The 17,288-nt window shown below is 45.3% G+C and overlaps 1 protein-coding gene across 10 annotated transcripts in view; it reads left to right on the forward strand.

The window, feature by feature from the left end:
* LOC139237968 (uncharacterized) overlaps positions 1–17,288 on the forward strand; it is a 142,132-nt gene that overhangs the window by 52,075 nt on the left and 72,769 nt on the right. For all 10 annotated transcript variants that reach the window (XM_070867311.1, XM_070867313.1, XM_070867312.1 and 7 more), the window contains exon 6: positions 1,379–1,735. In XM_070867311.1, the coding sequence (XP_070723412.1) occupies positions 1,379–1,735 (357 nt within the window). The remainder of the gene's footprint in view (positions 1–1,378; positions 1,736–17,288) is intronic.

The raw sequence follows: 17,288 nt of genomic DNA on the forward strand, positions 1-17,288 counted from the left end.
CTCCCTGCTTTTGTACTCCATCCCTCTCGCAATGAAGGCCAACATTCCATTCGCCTTCCTGATTACCTGCTGCATCTGCAAACTAACCTTTTGGGATTCACCAGCACCAGAGTGGCGCAGCGAAAGCATGCTAGGCCCATAACCCAGAGGTTGATGGATCGAAACCATCCTCTGCTAACTGCAATTTTCCTCCAAAAGAGTTTCATGCACAAGGACCCCCAGGTCCCTCTGCACCACAGCATGTTGTAATTTCTCCCCATTCAAATAATAATCCCTTTTTACTGTTTTTTTTCCCCAAGGTGGATGACCTCACACTTTCCGACATTGTATTCCATCTGCCAAACCTTAGCCCATTCGCTTAACCTATCCAAATCTCCTTGCAGCCTCTCTGAGTCCTCTACACAACCCGCTTTCCCACTAATCTTAGTGTCATCTGCAAATTTTGTTGCACTACACTCTGTCCCCTCTTCTAGGTCATCTATGTATATTGTAAACAGTTGTGGTCCCAGCACCGATCCCTGTGGCACACCACTAACCACCGATTTCCAACCCGAAAAGGACCCATTTATCCCGACTCTCTGCTTTCTGTTCGCCAGCCGATTCTCTATCCATGCTAATACATTTCCTCTGACTCCTCGTACCTTTATCTTCTGCAGTAACCTTTTGTGTGGCACCTTATCGAATGCCTTTTGGAAATCTAAATACACCACATCCATTGGTACACCTCTATCCACCATGCTCGTTATATCCTCAAAGAATTCCAGTAAGTTAGTTAAACATGATTTCCCTTTCATGAATCCATGCTGCGTCTGCTTGATTGCACTATTCCTATCTAGATGTCCCGCTATTTCTTCCTTAATGATAGTTTCAAGCATTTTCCCCACTACAGATGTTAAACTAACCGGCCTATAGTTACCTGCCTTTTGCCTGCCTCCTTTTTTTAAACAGAGGCGTTACATTAGCTGCTTTCCAATCCGCTGGTACCTCCCCAGAGTCCAGAGAATTTTGGTAGATTATAACGAATGCATCTGCTATAACTTCCACCATCTCTTTTAATACCCTGGGATGCATTTCATCAGGACCCCCAGGTCCCTCAGTACCTCAGCGTTTTGTAATCTCCATTTAAAAAAGAATTTGCTTTTTTATTTTTGGAAGTGGAGTTGAGGCCAAGATCAGATCAGCCATGATCTTATTGAATGGCGGATCAGGCCTGAGGGGCCCGATGGCCTACTCCTGTTCCTATTTCTTATGTTCTTGTGTAAGACTTGTAGCCAAATCGCTCGGTATCTTCAGATGTGAATTGGGAAAGAACGCTTCATCACTGCAAAGTGTCACGTCCTTGCGGATTTTTTTTTGCGGGTCTGTTTCCTTCCCTCAGCCCTGAAGTTCCGTGGCGGCACCGTGGAGAAGTGCAACCTGTGCGGCGCCAGCTTCGACTCGCGGGCCGGGATGTCGAGCCACGCTCGCGCTCACCTGCGGGAGCTCGGCGTGATGACCTGGAGCGCCACCAGCTCCCCCATCGACCTGCTGAACGAGCTCCTCCAGGACCTGGTCCCAGCCGAGGGCCCGGACGACACCGCTGCCCCCAAGGGACCCCGCGGCTACAGGCCGGGAGCGGCAGCGACGACAACGATGGCGGCGGCGGCGACAGCAGGGTCGCAGGCGCCAAAGCAGCGCCCGCACGGGAAATCGCCAGCGGCCGTCGACGATAATTCGCCGCCACTGCGAAATAAGGGTGAGTTGCACAGTGAGCACTGTACGTGGACGTGTGAATGGTATCGCTAACCCTGTTTATCTTACGGCTGGCGTTCAGAGGTTCGCTCTTGGCTCTTCGAAGAGTACATTTGCTCATTTAAGTGGTCTGGTTTGTGCACCGACAGAAAATAAGGGTCTCCATGCAAAAAAAAAATGCCTGTCTTCCTCTCGTTGCACTCTTATTTGACACCACAATAACACTGCTGCCTTTACGCTCCAAATACATTGTACTATGTACTCTTCCTCCTCGTATCTTCACATGCTGACATCCAGCCTTATCGCACCATTGCCTGTTCTCACTCATGTACCGTCTGTGGACCTCGAGTGCCACTCCGTGCCTCCCTCGTTCTTCCCTTCCACCTCAATCCCCACAGGCATTTACCACCCAAGCGTGACGTCAAGCTTTATATCGCCTTCAGCAACCGTCCCCTGATGCTCGACCCTTTAATTAGGTTTATCAGTTAACTGAAACCTCTCAGGCAGACGTAAAAGATCCCACAACACTATTTATTAGCAAAGATGGAGAGATTCCACCCCCCCCCCCCCCGGTGTCCGAGCCAATATTTTTCGGTCGTGTTTATTTCCAACACCAGATTTCTGATTGGTCACCTTGAAGGACAAGACATGCCCAGCAGTTTCTCTGGAATGTGTAATTAGATCCTGCCTGTCGAAGTAATCAATTACTTTGCAAAGTGTCATTCGAGCCATTCTGACTGCCAAGCTCCAGGCAGAACAGATAGATACACACTCGCTGCTTAAGAACTTCTCTCACCCCCCCCCCCCCCCCCCCAAAACAATTTCCTGTCTTCAAGTTCCTGACCTTGCCTCCCCTACGAGTTCCTGACCTCCTCTCCCCTCCCCTCCGATCCTCTCTCTTCCCCCTTCAATCCTCTCTCTCCTGTCCATCTTCTCGCTGTTCACCCTCCTTCTCTCTCTCCCCCTCTCTCTCTCTCCATCCTCTGATCTGCTTTCTCTCTCTCACCCCTCCGATTCTCCCCCCATGATCCTCCTTCATGCTCTCTCTCTGTCTCCTCCATTCTCTGATCTGCTCTCTTATCCCCCTCCCTCCAATCCTCTATCTCTCTCTTTCCCCCCCCCCCCTCCCCCCACCAATCCGTGCTCTCTACCTCCCTCCTTGTCCTGTGTGGTTGATTTATTTCCTTCTATTTTCTGCCTTTTCCTCTGTGTTGCCCCTCTTGTTTTTTTTTCTATTTTTCTCTGCTCTGCCTATCTGCTTGTACTTCCTGTCAAGAAAATTTTACTTCATGTCAACTTGTATATTATAATTATAGATTCCTGCTGTCACAGTTTTAATGGAAACTGTCTATGTAGACATTTCATGCTGTAAATATACCCTCCTGCCAGTGGTGGTGCTGTAGAGTCACGGTGCTCTGTCTGAACGGCAGAAAAACTCCAACCAACTCTCCTTCCCAAATTGCAATAAGTTGCAAATAATATAAATCAAGGCATGAGGCGGTTGTTCTACGAGGGGTGGTTGAGTAGATTGGGCCGATACGCTCTGGGGTGTAAAAGAATGAGTGGTGATCTCATTGGGTTCTTCTATTGGGTTTATTTGTTCCTCTTGCTTCCTCCTCCATCGAGTACTTATCTGGGGAGTGGTGCTGATGTCCAATCTCCTTGGCCACCAGTAATGTGGGTGAGCAGGAGGGGGGGGAGGGGGGGGAGGGGAGGAGAAAGACAATATTGCAATATTGTATTGAAGGGAACCTTCTCGAACAAGGTTGACCCGACAACAACAGAATGAGACCTGTCGGGACCTTGAATGTAAATTCCCCCCAACACAGGCATTTCCAATCTCCGTTTAATAAAGATCCACTTCTCTGGGGATAGAGATGAATGAGGGGGATTGCAATTCATGGACGACCAGTCAACACTGGTCAGTTTTAGGTTCCTCTATCTGAGCAGATCCGCAACAACTTGGGAAGATACCTGGGAGCAACGCAGCTGACATTGCAAGAGTGAGAAGGAATCGTGTGTGATGCAATGAGGAGAGTGCATGTGTTCGGGCTGTGACAAGTGAGGGGGTAGGAAGCGTGTGTGACACACTACGGGGGAAATGATTTAAAAATTATCCAATTTTGTGTATAATAATCTATGATACTAAAAATTGTATCCGAGTGTACTTCCTGTAGAGAAATGTTTACTTCATGTCAATTTGTATACCTGTATTCTAATTATAAATTGCTATTGCCACAGTTTCAATGGAAACTGTCTATGTAGACATTTCATGCTGTAATTATACTCTCCTGCCAGTGGTGGTGCTGTAGAGTCGCGGCATTCCGTCTGAACGGCAGAAAAACTTCAACTAACTCTACTTTCCGAATTGCCATAAGTTGTAAATAGTATAAGTCAAGGCATGAGAGGGTTGTTCTATGAGGAGAGGTTGAGTAGATACTCTCTAGGGTGTAGAAGAATGAGAGGTAATCTCATTGAAATATCCAAGATTCTGAGTGGGATAGACAGGGTAGATGCTTCGAGATTGTTTTCCCCCTGGCTGGAGAATCCAGCACTAGGGGACATTGTCTCAGGATAAGGGGTCGACCATTTAGGACTGAGATGAGGGGCAATTTCTTCACTCAGAGGGTTGTGAATCTTTGGAATTCTCTACCCCAAAGGGCTGTGGATGCTCAGTCATTGAGTATATTCAAGGCTGGGATTGATAGATTTGTGGACTCTCGGGGAATCAAAGGATATTGGAGATCGGGCAGGAAGGTGGAGTTGAGATAGAAGATCAGCCGTGAACTTACTGAATAGCGGAGCAGGCTCGAGGAGCCGTATAGCTCACTCCTGCTCCTAATTCTTATAAGGTCTGAATGGAGAAAGGATACATAGGAGGTTTACTGGGATGATACCAGGGATGAGGAACTTCAGTTATGTGAAGTGACCAGAGAAGCTGGAATTGTTCTCCTAGATGCAGAGAAGGTTAATGGGAGATTTAATGGAGATGTTCAAAATTACAAGGGGTTTTGATAGAGCAAGTCGGGAAAAACTGTTTCCTCTGGCAAGTGAGTCAGTGGGTCATAGATTTAAAATAATTGGCAAAAGAACTAGAGGGAAAATGAGAAGAAATGTCTTCACATAGAGTATCTCCTTATTTAAAGAGGGATACACTTGCATTGGAGGCAGGTCAAAGATAGTTCACGAGATTGATTCCTGAGATGGAGGAGTTGTCTTATGAAGAAAGGTTGAGCACGTTGGGCCTATACTCATTGGAGTTTAGAAGAATGAGGTGTGATCTTACTGAAACCTATAAGATTCTAAGGGGGCTTGACGGGAGATGCAGTGAGGATGTTTCCCTCGTGGGGGAATCTAGAACCTAGGGGGCGTAGTTTCAGAATAAGGGGTCGCCCATTTAAAACGGAAATGAGGAATTTCTTCGCTGAGGGTCGTGAATCTTTTTGTAATTCTCTGCCCCAGAGAGCAGCGGAGGCTGGGTCATTGAATATATTAAAGGTGGAGATAGACAGATTTTTGAATGGTAAGAGAGTCGAGGGTTATGAGGAGCGTGCAGGAATGTGGAGTTGAGGCCTGGATCAGATCAGCCATGAAATTGAATGGCGGAGCAGGCTCAAGGGGCCAAATGGCCTACTCCTGCTCCTATTTTGCACGTTAAGATCTGAAATGCACTACCTGAAAGGGTGGTGGAATCAGATTCCACAGGAACTTTCAATGGCAATTAGACGTGTCCTTGAAAAAGACTCATTTGCAGGGTTGTGGGGAAAAAGCTGGGGAGTGGCACTAATTGGATCACTCTTCCAACGATACGGAACAGGCACGACGGGCCGAATGGCCTCCTCCTGTGCCGTAGGATTCTATAACGTATATGTTTCTCTAAAATGGGGACTGAATTGTGTCTGCGTGTCCTGGTCACCCGCTAGCCCAATTTCACCTGAAGGCTGCACTTGGTCTCCACGCCCTATATGCAACACCAGGGGAAATCGGTTTATATATATTCGTTATTTGAGAACATTTACAGAACAGCGGTAAGGAGATCCTGTAATATTCGTGCTGCCGACATTGAGGTAGTCTCGCTGGCTTTCTCTGCCACCTCTCCTGTTGCACAGGCATTGGTGAACATTTGGCTGCTTGGCTTATTTACACTGCTGGTCCCTGGATGCAGTGTGACGTCCTGTAGCCTGCGAGACGTCTCTGGCAAGAATAGCCATCGGCTGCAGTTTAATGAGGAATTAAGCTGTGGGCAGCCGTTCTTTGCTCTGGATGCATGCCACAGAGCAGTCAAACTGCCATGATTAAATGTTGTCAAGGCCAGAAAAAGAGGCCGTAAATATAAAATAGTCACTAATAAATCCAATGAAGAACTCGAGGAACTTCTTTACCCAGAGATGGTGAAAATGGGGAATTTGCTACCACATGGAGTAGTTGAGGCGAATAGCAAAGATGCCTTTAAGGGGAAGCTAGTAAGCACATGAGGGAGAAAGGACTAGAGGGATCAGCTAATAGGATTAGATGATGAGGGGTGGGAGGAGGCTTGTGTGGAGCATAAATACCAGTATAGACCTGTTGGGCCGAATGCTGTCATTTCTGTGTAATATGTGATACTGCAATTAATTTATTTTTTATTCGTTCATGGCATGTGGGTGTCACTGGCAAGCCAGCATTTATTGCCCATCTCTAATTGCCCTTGAGAAGGTGGTGGTGAGCCGCCTACTTGAACTGCTGCAGTCTGTGTGGTGAAGGTGCTCCCACAGTGCTGTTAGGGAGGGAGTTCCAAGTTTTTGATCCAGCGACGATGAAGGAATGGCGACATACTTCCCAGGCAGAAGGTGTGTAACTTTGGAGGGGTACTTGCAGGTGATGGTGTTCTCGTGCGCCTGCTGCCCTTGTCCTTCCAGGTGATAGAGGTCACGGGTTTGGGAGGTGCTGCCGAAGAAGCCTTGGCGAGTTGCTGCAGTGCATCTTGTGGATGGTGCACACTGCAGCCACGGTGCGCCGGTGGTGGAGGGAGTGAATCTTTAAGGCGGTGGACGGGATGCCAATCAAGCGGGCTGCTTTGTCCTGGATGGTGTCGAGCTTCTTGAATGTTGTTCGAGCTGCACTCATCCAGGCAAGTGGAAATCGCACTGAAACAGATCATTGTATTAGTTGCACATGACACATCCATAATAAATATGGTACATGGGTCTTCTCACTCGCTAGTCAAGCAATGTCTCATAAAAGGCCGTTGCTACTCATGCTTGCCCCTCTTGATAGTTGATCTCAGTCCCATGGAAGCAATGGAAAGAGAGGTAGAGAGATAGAGGGGCAGAGAGGTTTAGGGAGGAAGTTCCAGAGCTTGGGGCCCAGGCAGCTGAAGGCACGGCCACCAATGGGTTGAGCGATTATAATCACGGATGCTCATGAGGGCAGAATTAGAGGAGCGCAGAGGGCTGGAGAAGATTACAGATAGGGAGTGGTGAGGCCATGGAGGGATTTGAAAACAAGGATGAGAATTTTGAAATCGAGGCGTTGCTTAACCTGGAACCAATGTAGGTCAGTGAGTACAGGGGTGATGGATAAGCGGGACTTGGTGCGAGTTAGGACATGGGCAGCTCTCGTTTACGTAGGGTAGAACGTGGGAGGCCAGCTGAGGAGTGCATTGCAATAGTCAAGTCTAGAGGTAACAAAGGTATGAATGAGGGCTTCAGCAGCGGATGAGCTGAGGCAAGGGTGGAGACGGGCGATGTTACGAGGAAAGAATGCGCTTAATACTGAAAGTACTTGGCTGTGTTATCCTACTCCTTTAATGAAATCAAATAAAGTTAAATCTTCAGCGACATCTACATGAACAGTACGCATTTGTTAATCGGCTCAGACACACACACACTCCATCGCTGCAGCTTTTGTGACTAAGCTAACATGTACTCCACGCACTTCATCGGTTACATTTTTGGGGTTTTACATATTTCCTTGGGTCCACGGTTACTGGACACTCTTGTAAGCTGATCTCGCGCTTCATGTGAACCAAAGCGGGCGTTTACCTGGCCAACTCCTAGGTAAATGCAGGAAGATCCAGGGGTCAAATGGAAAACCCTTATTGATGTATTCCGCCTTGGAGGAATTCATCACGTGCCACCAAGTTCGGTGGTGTACGCTCCATCAGACCAGGAATCGCAAGACAAATTCATCGGATGTTAAAACAGGCAGAATAAAACGATCAGGGTTCTCTGTTTGACCCCTGGGTCTTTCTGCAATTCACCTTGGAACTCAAAGTCATGAGGGGTCGAGACAGAGTAGAGAGAGAAACTGTTCCCATTGGCAGAAGGGTCAAGAACCAGAGGACACAGATTTAAGGCGATTGGCAGAAGAACCAAAGGCAACATGAGGAAAAACGTTTTTCACGCAGCGAGTGGTTAGGATTTGGAATGCACTGCCTGAAAGGGTTGTGGAGGCAGACTCAATCGTGGCTTTCAAAAGGAGTTGGATAAGGAGCTGAAGGAAAAAAATTTGCAGGGCTATGGGGAAAGGACAGGGGAGTGGGACTAGCTGAAGTGCTCTTGCAGAGAACCGGTATGGGCTCGACGGGCCGAATGGCGGCCTCCTGTGCTGTAACCATTCTAAAACAGTAGATTTACAGTAATATTCTCCTTGTTCTTCATAGCAGAGAAACAAGGGAGACACTTGTTGGCTTGCTCACCTCGGAGTCAAAATGACAAAGGCACTTGCCCTGTACTCACCCGCAACATAAAAGCAACCCTTGAAATGTTAGTTGTCTGCTACCATGGAACCTTCTAACTGTTCTACTCACTACTGGCTTTGGGCTGACGTCTGCCTTTGTATAATGTCTCCCATGACACAACTCCAAATCCTTTTGGAAGATATCCCAGACAAAGGACATGGAAACATTCACTTAATTAGGTTATCAGTCATTTGCAGGATTTGAAACAGTGTTTGCCTACATAATTATAGCTGCCAAACAAATATATACTGTAAAGACTCCTACAGGATGCTTGTAGTTGAATAGATTGGTTTGATCCAATGATCAACAACAACAACGTATTTATATAGCACCTTTAATGTAGTAAAACATCCCAAGGATCTTCACAGCAGTGTTATGATAAAACAAATAAATTTGACACCGAGCCACATAAGAAATTATAGTAGATGAGGGTCAAAGAGGTAGGTTTTAAGGAGCATCTTGAAAGAGGAAAGCGAGGCGGAGAGGTTTCGGCAGGGAGTTCCAGAGCTTGGGGCCCAGGCATCTGAAGGCACAGCCACCGATGGTTGAGCGATTATAATCAGGGATGCTCAAGAGGGCAGAATTTGAGGAACGCAGACAATCTCGTAGGGTTGTGAGGTTGAAAGAGATTACTGAGATTTCAGTTTGAAACATGAAAGATCTGTACTAGTATCCTATTTAAGGACAATGGTAGCAATTCACCCGTACATATTAAGTTCCTCCACAACTACACATCATATCTGCTTTATTTTGAGGTGTGCGAATCAGTCAGTCTGCTATATGCATTCTCCATGGTCAGCAGCAATAGCTTGCAGTAACAGGTGCTGCATGTGTGATGACCAGTAAGAAATAATCCAATTAAAAATCTATCAATTAAAAATGTCAGCAGTGGCTCAGTTAGTAACACTCTCGTCTCTGAGTTAGAAGGTTGTTGGTTCAAATCCCACTCCCACTCCAGAGACTTGAGCACAGAAATCTAGATTAACGCTCCCAGTGCAGTGCTGACGGAGAGCTGCACTGTCGGAGGTGCCATCTTTTGGGTGAGACGTTAAACTGAGGCCCTGTCTGCTCTCTCGGGTGGACGTAAAAGATCCCATGGCACTATTTCGAAGAGGTTGCAAGGATATTTGGTCCTAGCCAATATTTATCCCTCAAACAGATTATCTGGTCGTTATCACGTTGCTGTCGGTGGGAGCTCGCCGTGCGCAAATTGACTGCAACGTTTCGACAGCCAATTACAACAGTGACGACACTCCAAACGTACTGCATTGGTTGTAAAGTGCTGTGGGATGTCCTGTGGTCGTGAAAGGCGCTATATAAATCCAAGTCCTTTTCTTTTTTGTTGGAGCTGTTGTTGTTGATGGTGACGTCACTTTGCCGCTCGGCTGCTCCAGCCTGGCACGCCTGCTCCCGTTCGATGTGCTCGGCGCTGCGCTGCCGCCGCCGCCGGCCTGCGCACACACTCTCGTTCGCTCTCTCTCTCTCTCTCGCTCTCTCTCTGTCTCCTAAGATGGCCGCCGCCGCCGCCGCTGTCGTTGCTTCCAGCCTGGAGGAGCTGACAAAGGCCGACACTGCCCGCGACTGCCCCGCGATGAAGGAAGAGGCCGGCGAGGGTAGGAGGAAGAAGGGAGGGAGGGGGGAAAGAAATAACGAGCAGAAAAGAGGGGGAAAGGGAGAGGAGGGAAAGCGGCTTTTTTTGCCGAAGGGTCGGCAGGGCCTGTTGGTCAGTCGGGCGGGCGGGCGGGGGGAGAGGAGGTGTTGGAGTATCTTCACCACCCCCCCCCCCCCCCCCCCCCTCACCTGTAGCAGCCCTGGACTCACCCACTGACCCCCAAACACAGCCCCCTCCCCTCCCGACATACCTCCCAGCATTAAACACCCCCCCCTTTGGAAACTACCACCTCAATCCCTTGCAAATCTCTGCAATTCCCAATGAATTCCCTTTGTAAAAGAAAAAGGCTCAGCTCCCAACACAGGCCCGGCTCACACTTGTTCTGGCTCCACATTGACCTCTTTTTAATCAATTAATTTGCAATGTTTTGCCTCCAGATTGAAGTTTTTATTCAATTAATTCATATTGTTCTCTCCAAAATTGACGTCCTTTAATCAATTAATTTGCATTATTCTGGCTCCAGATTTGAGTTTTTATTCAATTAATTTGCATTATTCCCAGCTCCAGATTTGAGTTTTTATTCAATTAATTTGCATTGTTCTGGCTCCAGATATAAATTTTTATTCAATTAGTGTACATAGTTCTGGCTCCAAATATAAGTTCTTATTCAATTAACTTACATTATTTTATCTCCAGGTTGAAGTCTTTTTTAAAATTCATTTACAGTAAATGCAATTCAACGCAGAAAAATTGAAAACATTTTATCAATTCAAAAATCAACGCAAAATTAAATTTTATCAATGTGTTTAAAAAAGCTTTTTATGTCCATATTTTTCAGTTCAAATTTCTGGATTTCATTTTGCGACGAGTTGATTTTAAATGTTGGTGCTGGCCTGCCATTTTTGCTGAAGTTTATTAATTTTCATAATGTGCATCTGGTCTTGTGCAGTTTGGAAAGAGAAGTTACATTTTTCTAAAGCTGGAAAGTATAAATGTAGTTTGCTTTTTAAGTAAGGCTGTGTTGACTTGTATTTCAGTTATTTAATATATAACTAGACAGTAGCAAAAACAAATCCTTCTACAGGTAATAATGTAATGATTCTGCGATTATAGGTAAGTGATTTTTCTTATTGATTTCTGCAAGGCTAAATTACATAGGCTACACAGAAACAGGCCATTCGGCCCAACTAGTCCATGCCGGCATTTAAGCTCCACTCGATCCTCCCATTTTTCCTCATCTAAATCTGTCAGCATAATCCTCTATTCCCTTCTCTCTCATATACTTATCTAGCATCTGTACTATTCGCCTCAACCACTCCCTGTGATAGCGAGTTCCACATTCTTGCTACTCTCTGGATAAAGGGGTTTTCCTATTTGATTTCTTGGTGACTATCTTGTATTGATGGCCTCTAGTTTTGCTGTTCCCCACATGAAAGAAAGACTTACATTTGTTTAGGGTCTCGGTGGCTCTCTCTGTATCCACTCTATCAAAACCTTTCATAATTTTAAAGACCTCTATTAGGTCACCCCTCAGCCTTCTCTTTTTTGAAGAGAATAGAGACCCAGCAAGTTCACCCTTTCCTGATACAATTCTGGTATCATCCATGTAAATCTTTTTTAGTGCCTTCATCGGACTCCAGCCTGTAACTCACTCTGGGTACCTATTATTCTACATGTAAACCTTCAAAACTCCTTGATTAGATGCCAGTCTGTTATTTTCCGAACAAAATATGGGAAACATTTAATTTTTAAGTGTTTTTATCAACGGGAGCTTTCAGTGCAGACAACAACAACTTGTATTTATATAACACTAGTTTAATTGAAACATAAGCTTTGTATTGAAATCCTTGGATTGCATTCTTGTCCATTGTTTTCCAAATGAAAGGTGTTTGCTGACAACATATCTTTTGTGTTAATATTTGGGAGTTAGCCTGAACTGGAAATATGGGTGTGGGGAGGGGAGAAGGGTTGGGAAAAATCTCTATTATGTCATTTAAGATATTTGAAGGAAAAGTCAAGCAAGAGGAGTGTGCCTTGTATTCACACTGCTGATCTCTGCACTCCACGCCAGCTTCTAGCTGATGAAAGCCAGATTCACATATGAAAAGCACAGTGGGCTGAACAAACAAAACTGCTGCCAAAATATCTCTCTGAAAGATGCACGCAAGCAGGAATTAAGGCAGGAGGAGGCTGGCACAGACTCGAATGGCTGCCTCCTGTACTGTAACCATTCTATGAGATGCGAGATCACAAGATTTGTAAACGAGGACAAGGATTTTGAATTTGTGCACTGGGAGGCAGGAAGCCAGTGGAAGTCTGGGTGAGCAGGACATGTCTGTGGCCAAGTTTTGGGCAAGTTGAATTTTGTATAGGTAGTAGCACAGGAGGGTGTCTGAGAAGCTGTGTCTTGAAGTAAATAAATGCTTATTTATTTGAAGTGATGGCCTCTAAGTGCACAGAAGTAAAGAAAGTAAAAGTGTAGCAATTGAACAAAGATGAATACCGTGAACTTGATTTATTTTTCTACTTTAGATCCAAACGGGGTTCTATGAGGGTTTGTTTTATATATATATATATGGAAGTAATAGTGAACATTTTTTTTTAAAAAAGGGTGACTTTCAACATGACAGAAAACCTCTTTTTGTTTTGAATAGTTTCTATTTAAATCATTCTTAGTGGGGAGATTAGAGAAAGGAAGTTGCTTTAAGATATTAAGCCTGATTCTGGAAAAGTGCTGAATTACTAACGATAGATGCAGTTCTGTACTTTGGGTACTTTATGGTACTTTTGTACTTTGGCTGTGGGAGGGCAACCTTCAAGTGGAGTTTGCAAGCCCTGATGTTGCCTTACTCCCGTTTTTACTATTCCTGTGGGCTACTGACCCCTTTGAAAAAGGCTTGCGTTTCCCACATCATACAGAAGAGAGACTTGAAGAATTCAGTCCTTTTTTGTTGGAACCACGCAGATTAAGGGGCTATGTAATAGAAGTGTTCAAAATGATGAAAAGGATAGATGGAATAAGACTGGTTCGAAGCAGAACGAAGGACTTAATAGATTCCTTATTTAAGGAGGGATATACTTGCATTGGAGCCATTCAGGGAAGGTTCACGAGGTTGATTCTTGAGATGATGGGGTTGTCTTATAAAGAAAGGTTGGGCCTATACTCATTGGAGTTTAGAAAAATGAGAGGTGATCTTATTGAAAAGTATAAGGTTATGAGGGGGCTTGGCAGGGTAGATGCAGAGAGGATGTTTCCCCTTGTGGAGGAATCTAGAACTAGAGGGCATAGTTTCAGAATAAAGGGTCGCCCATTTAAAATGCAGATGAGAAGGAATTTCTTCTGAGGGTCGTGAATCTGTGGAGTTGTCTGCCCTAGAGAGCTGTAGAGACTTGGTCATTGAATATATTTAAGGTGGAGATAGACAGCTTTTTGAACGATAGGGGAGTCAAGGGTTATGGGGAACGGGCAGGGAAGTGGAGCTGAATCCATGATCAGATCAGCCATGATCTTATTGAATGGTGGAGCAGGTTCGAGGGGCCAAATAGCCGACTCCTCCTATTTCTTATACTCTTATGACACAAACTGGTTGGGCCAAATGACCTGTTTCCATGTTGTAACTTCTATGTGCCTGCAAAGGCAAATCTTGGGTCCCAGGTGCTGTCAGATGTGTAGGCTTTACCATCTTCATATTTATAGTGCATTGTGGCTGAGGTATTGCACCCCTGCTGCGGTTAACACAATATTGATGCCAGCAAAGTGCTGATAATAATGCACTTAAACTGTATTTTAATTCAACTTCCTCCTTCGATTGAGCTGCCTCGATCCGGCTCTTTGCAGCTCCCTCCCTGTATCTTTCTACCTTGTCACCTCTTTTTTTTCACCATTTGAAAACTTCCAAGCCCCATCTTTCTGACTAAGCTTTCAACTTTCCCTCCCAATTTCTCCACATCCGTTTTCCTTGTGCCTGTCTGTGTCGCGCCTTGAGATATTCCTTTGTTAACGGCGCTACGTAAATGCAAGTTGTTATGACTACAATGGTGAGTTGTGTCTAAGAAGAACGGGAAAAGAACTTGTGGAGCAGGCTTGTACTTCAATTTTCAGTTAGTCGTAAGAACATAAGAATTAGGAGCAGGAGTAGGCCATTCGGCCCCTCGAGCCTGCTCCGCCATTCACTGAGATCATGGCTGATGTTCTACCTCAACTTCTACTGCACTATCGCCATATCCCTTGATTCCCTTACTATTCAAAAATCTTATCGGTTTCTGTCTTGAATATACTCAACAACTGAGCCTCCACAGCCCTCTGGGGTAGAGAATTCCAAAGGTTCACCACCCTCTGAGTGAAGAACTTTCTTCTCATCTCAGTCCTTCATGGCCAACCCATTATTCTGAGATCCCTGGTTCTAGACTCCTCAGCCAGAGGAAACATCCTCCCTGCATCTATCCTGTATGTTTCAATGAGATCACCTCTCATTCTTCTGAACTCTATAGAGAGTATGGGCCTAGTCTACTCAATTTCCCCTCATAAGACAATCCCCCCATCCCAGGAATCAGTCTGGTGAAGCTTCGTTGCACTCCCTCTATGGCAAGTATATCCTTCCTTGGGTAAGGAGACCAAAACTCTACACAATACTCCAGGTGTGGTTTCATCAGGGCCCTATATAATTACAGTAAGTCACTGCGTTGTTATTGGGGAGGGGGGTCTAGAAAATTTGTTTTGCAAAATGGGGTCTAGTGACGTTTTTATGCAGGGGGCATATACTGATTGCAGTAAACAAATTGCTTTGGGATATCTGCTTGTGAATTTTGCTAATAGATTATTGGGAGACTAATACAAATTAGCATTCAACCTCAGAACCAAATATATATAATGATTTAATAATCCTTTAACGGTAAAACTGAGCTCACATGTCAAGGGCAGGTAAAGATGGACAGGAAAAAAAACTCTGCCCTATTCTAGTGCCTGTGTCCAGTTACTAATGTGAGGCAGAGCTGTAATTTGAACTTTAAAAAAAAATTAAAACAAATGTTTGTTGACTTCAACATCCATTTTGTTCCTGTTTTATGTGTGGGGATGGGAAAACGGATGTTTTTTGTAAATTGGGAACATCCATGTGATCGGAAGTCGGCTTGAAGGAATGGCCTACAGGTGCTCTTGTGATGGGTTAGATTTTGGTGTCCTGTGGTGATCTGTGTGTGATGCGGAGCGAGTGGTTGTGTCATTGCGCGCTCCTTCTGTTTGCAGAAGTGTCCCTTTAATTTGCACTCCAAGTCAGACAGGAAATGGTGTTTTGTTTTTTGGGTCACTCAGTGCAATGAACTCTCAACGTTGAGCTTTGACACCAAAAAACTAGAGCAAAGCACTGCCATTCAATTTTGGATTCATCATAGGCAGTCCCTCGGAATCGAGGAAGACTTGCTTCCACTCTAAAAATGAGTCCTTAGGTGGCTGAACAGTCCAATACGAGAACCACAGTCCCTGTCACAGGTGGGACAGACAGTCGTTGAGGGTAAGGGAGGGTGGGACAAGTTTGCTGCATGCTCTTTCCGCTGCCTGCGCTTGATTTCTGCATGCTCTTGGCGATGAGGCTCGAGGTGCTCAGCGCCCTCCCGGATGCACTTCCCCCACTTAAGGCGGTCTTTGGCCAGGGACTCCCAGTTGTCAGTGGGGATGTTGCACTTTATCAGGTAGGCTTTGAGGATGTCCTTGTAACGTTTCCGCTGCCCACCTTTGGCTTGTTTGCCGTGAAGGAGTTCCGATTACTTAGAAGCCGAATGGCAGTAATGTTGCTGTGTCAGTATCTTAACAGATTGGCTCAGAGACGCTCCCTATCCGAACATCAGATCTGTAGCGCTCTTTTGCTGCGTTTTGCCTGAATTACATGTGGCCCAGTGCTGAGGAATGCAGCAAAGTGCTCAAATCTAATTAGTGTTGCTCAGATTTCAGGAGTGAATAAAATGTTCATACTGTGTCCACTTGGACTTTATTTTTAAAAAAAGAAAAGAGAGACTTGCATTTATTCAGCGTCTTTCACGACCACAGGACTTCTCAAAGCACTTTACAGCCAATGAAGTACTTTTGGAGTGTAGTCACTGTTTTAATGTAGGAAAAGTACAATTTTAGATTTTATCTTTCTGCAGTTGAGTTATAACTGGAGAACTGGGAGCTTTTTGACCCGTATACCACTGCAGAAGGTTATTTATTGGTAGTCTGTTCCTGTTCATGATGTGGGTAATGTGAGGTTTTCCTGTAGCTTTTTGATAGTGATTGGAGCACAATGTTTAATGTATGAATGGAGGACGTGAGTACTTTGGATAAATGTTTTTTTTTTTGCATTTTGTGGTTTTATCTCATTGAAATATACAAGATTTTGAGGGGGGTTGACGGGTAGATGCTGAGAGGTTGTTTCCCCTGGCTGGTGAGTTGGGAACTAGGGGGCACAGTCTCCGGACAAGGGGTCGGCCATTTAGGACTGAGATGAGGAGGAATTTCTTCACCAGAGGGTTGTGAATCTTTGGCATTCTCTATCTTAGGGCTATGGATGCTGAGTCATTGAGCATACTCAAGGCTGAGATAGATAGAATTTTCGACTCTGAGAATCAAGGAATATGGAGATCGGGCAGGAAAGTGGAATTGAGGTCGAAGATCAGCGGAGCAGGCTCGCTCAAGGGGCTAAATGGCCTACTCCTGCTCCTAATTCCTATGTTTCTTGATTTTTCAGTTTTTATATATTTTATTTATGTATAATATGGTGCAGTGCTGAACCGTACAGAGCGGGACCCGTTCTCGGTTTGATGAGGTGGGTAAAGTACACTAATGGTTGTAGTAGTGGTGACAGAACTTGCGGTTGCCCATGTCCCCCAGCCTTGGGTGGATCAACCAAAGATCCAACTCTGAATAATCCTGGGACCGCTTCTGGAGGTGCTTGTGGTTGCTGGGTGAGGAGTGTCTTCAGCTCAAGAGTGATGATTGCCACAATCACACAGCTCACGAAGCTTTGCTGTACGGACTCGTGAATGGACAATGGTACTGAAAAGCTCCCACGGCTGTGGAACCCTATCCCTTATGCTGCCTTCAAAAGAACAGCAACTTACAGTTATATAGTGTTTTTAATGTGGAAAGATACTCTACGGTGCTCCATAAAGATGTAAGGATGTGGGATGGAAACCATAGGGAAAGGGGACATAGAGTTCAGGGTCACTAAATACAATCTACATAATTAT

Source organism: Pristiophorus japonicus, chromosome 24 (assembly GCF_044704955.1).
Source record: "Pristiophorus japonicus isolate sPriJap1 chromosome 24, sPriJap1.hap1, whole genome shotgun sequence".
Lineage (NCBI taxonomy): Eukaryota > Metazoa > Chordata > Chondrichthyes > Pristiophoridae > Pristiophorus > Pristiophorus japonicus.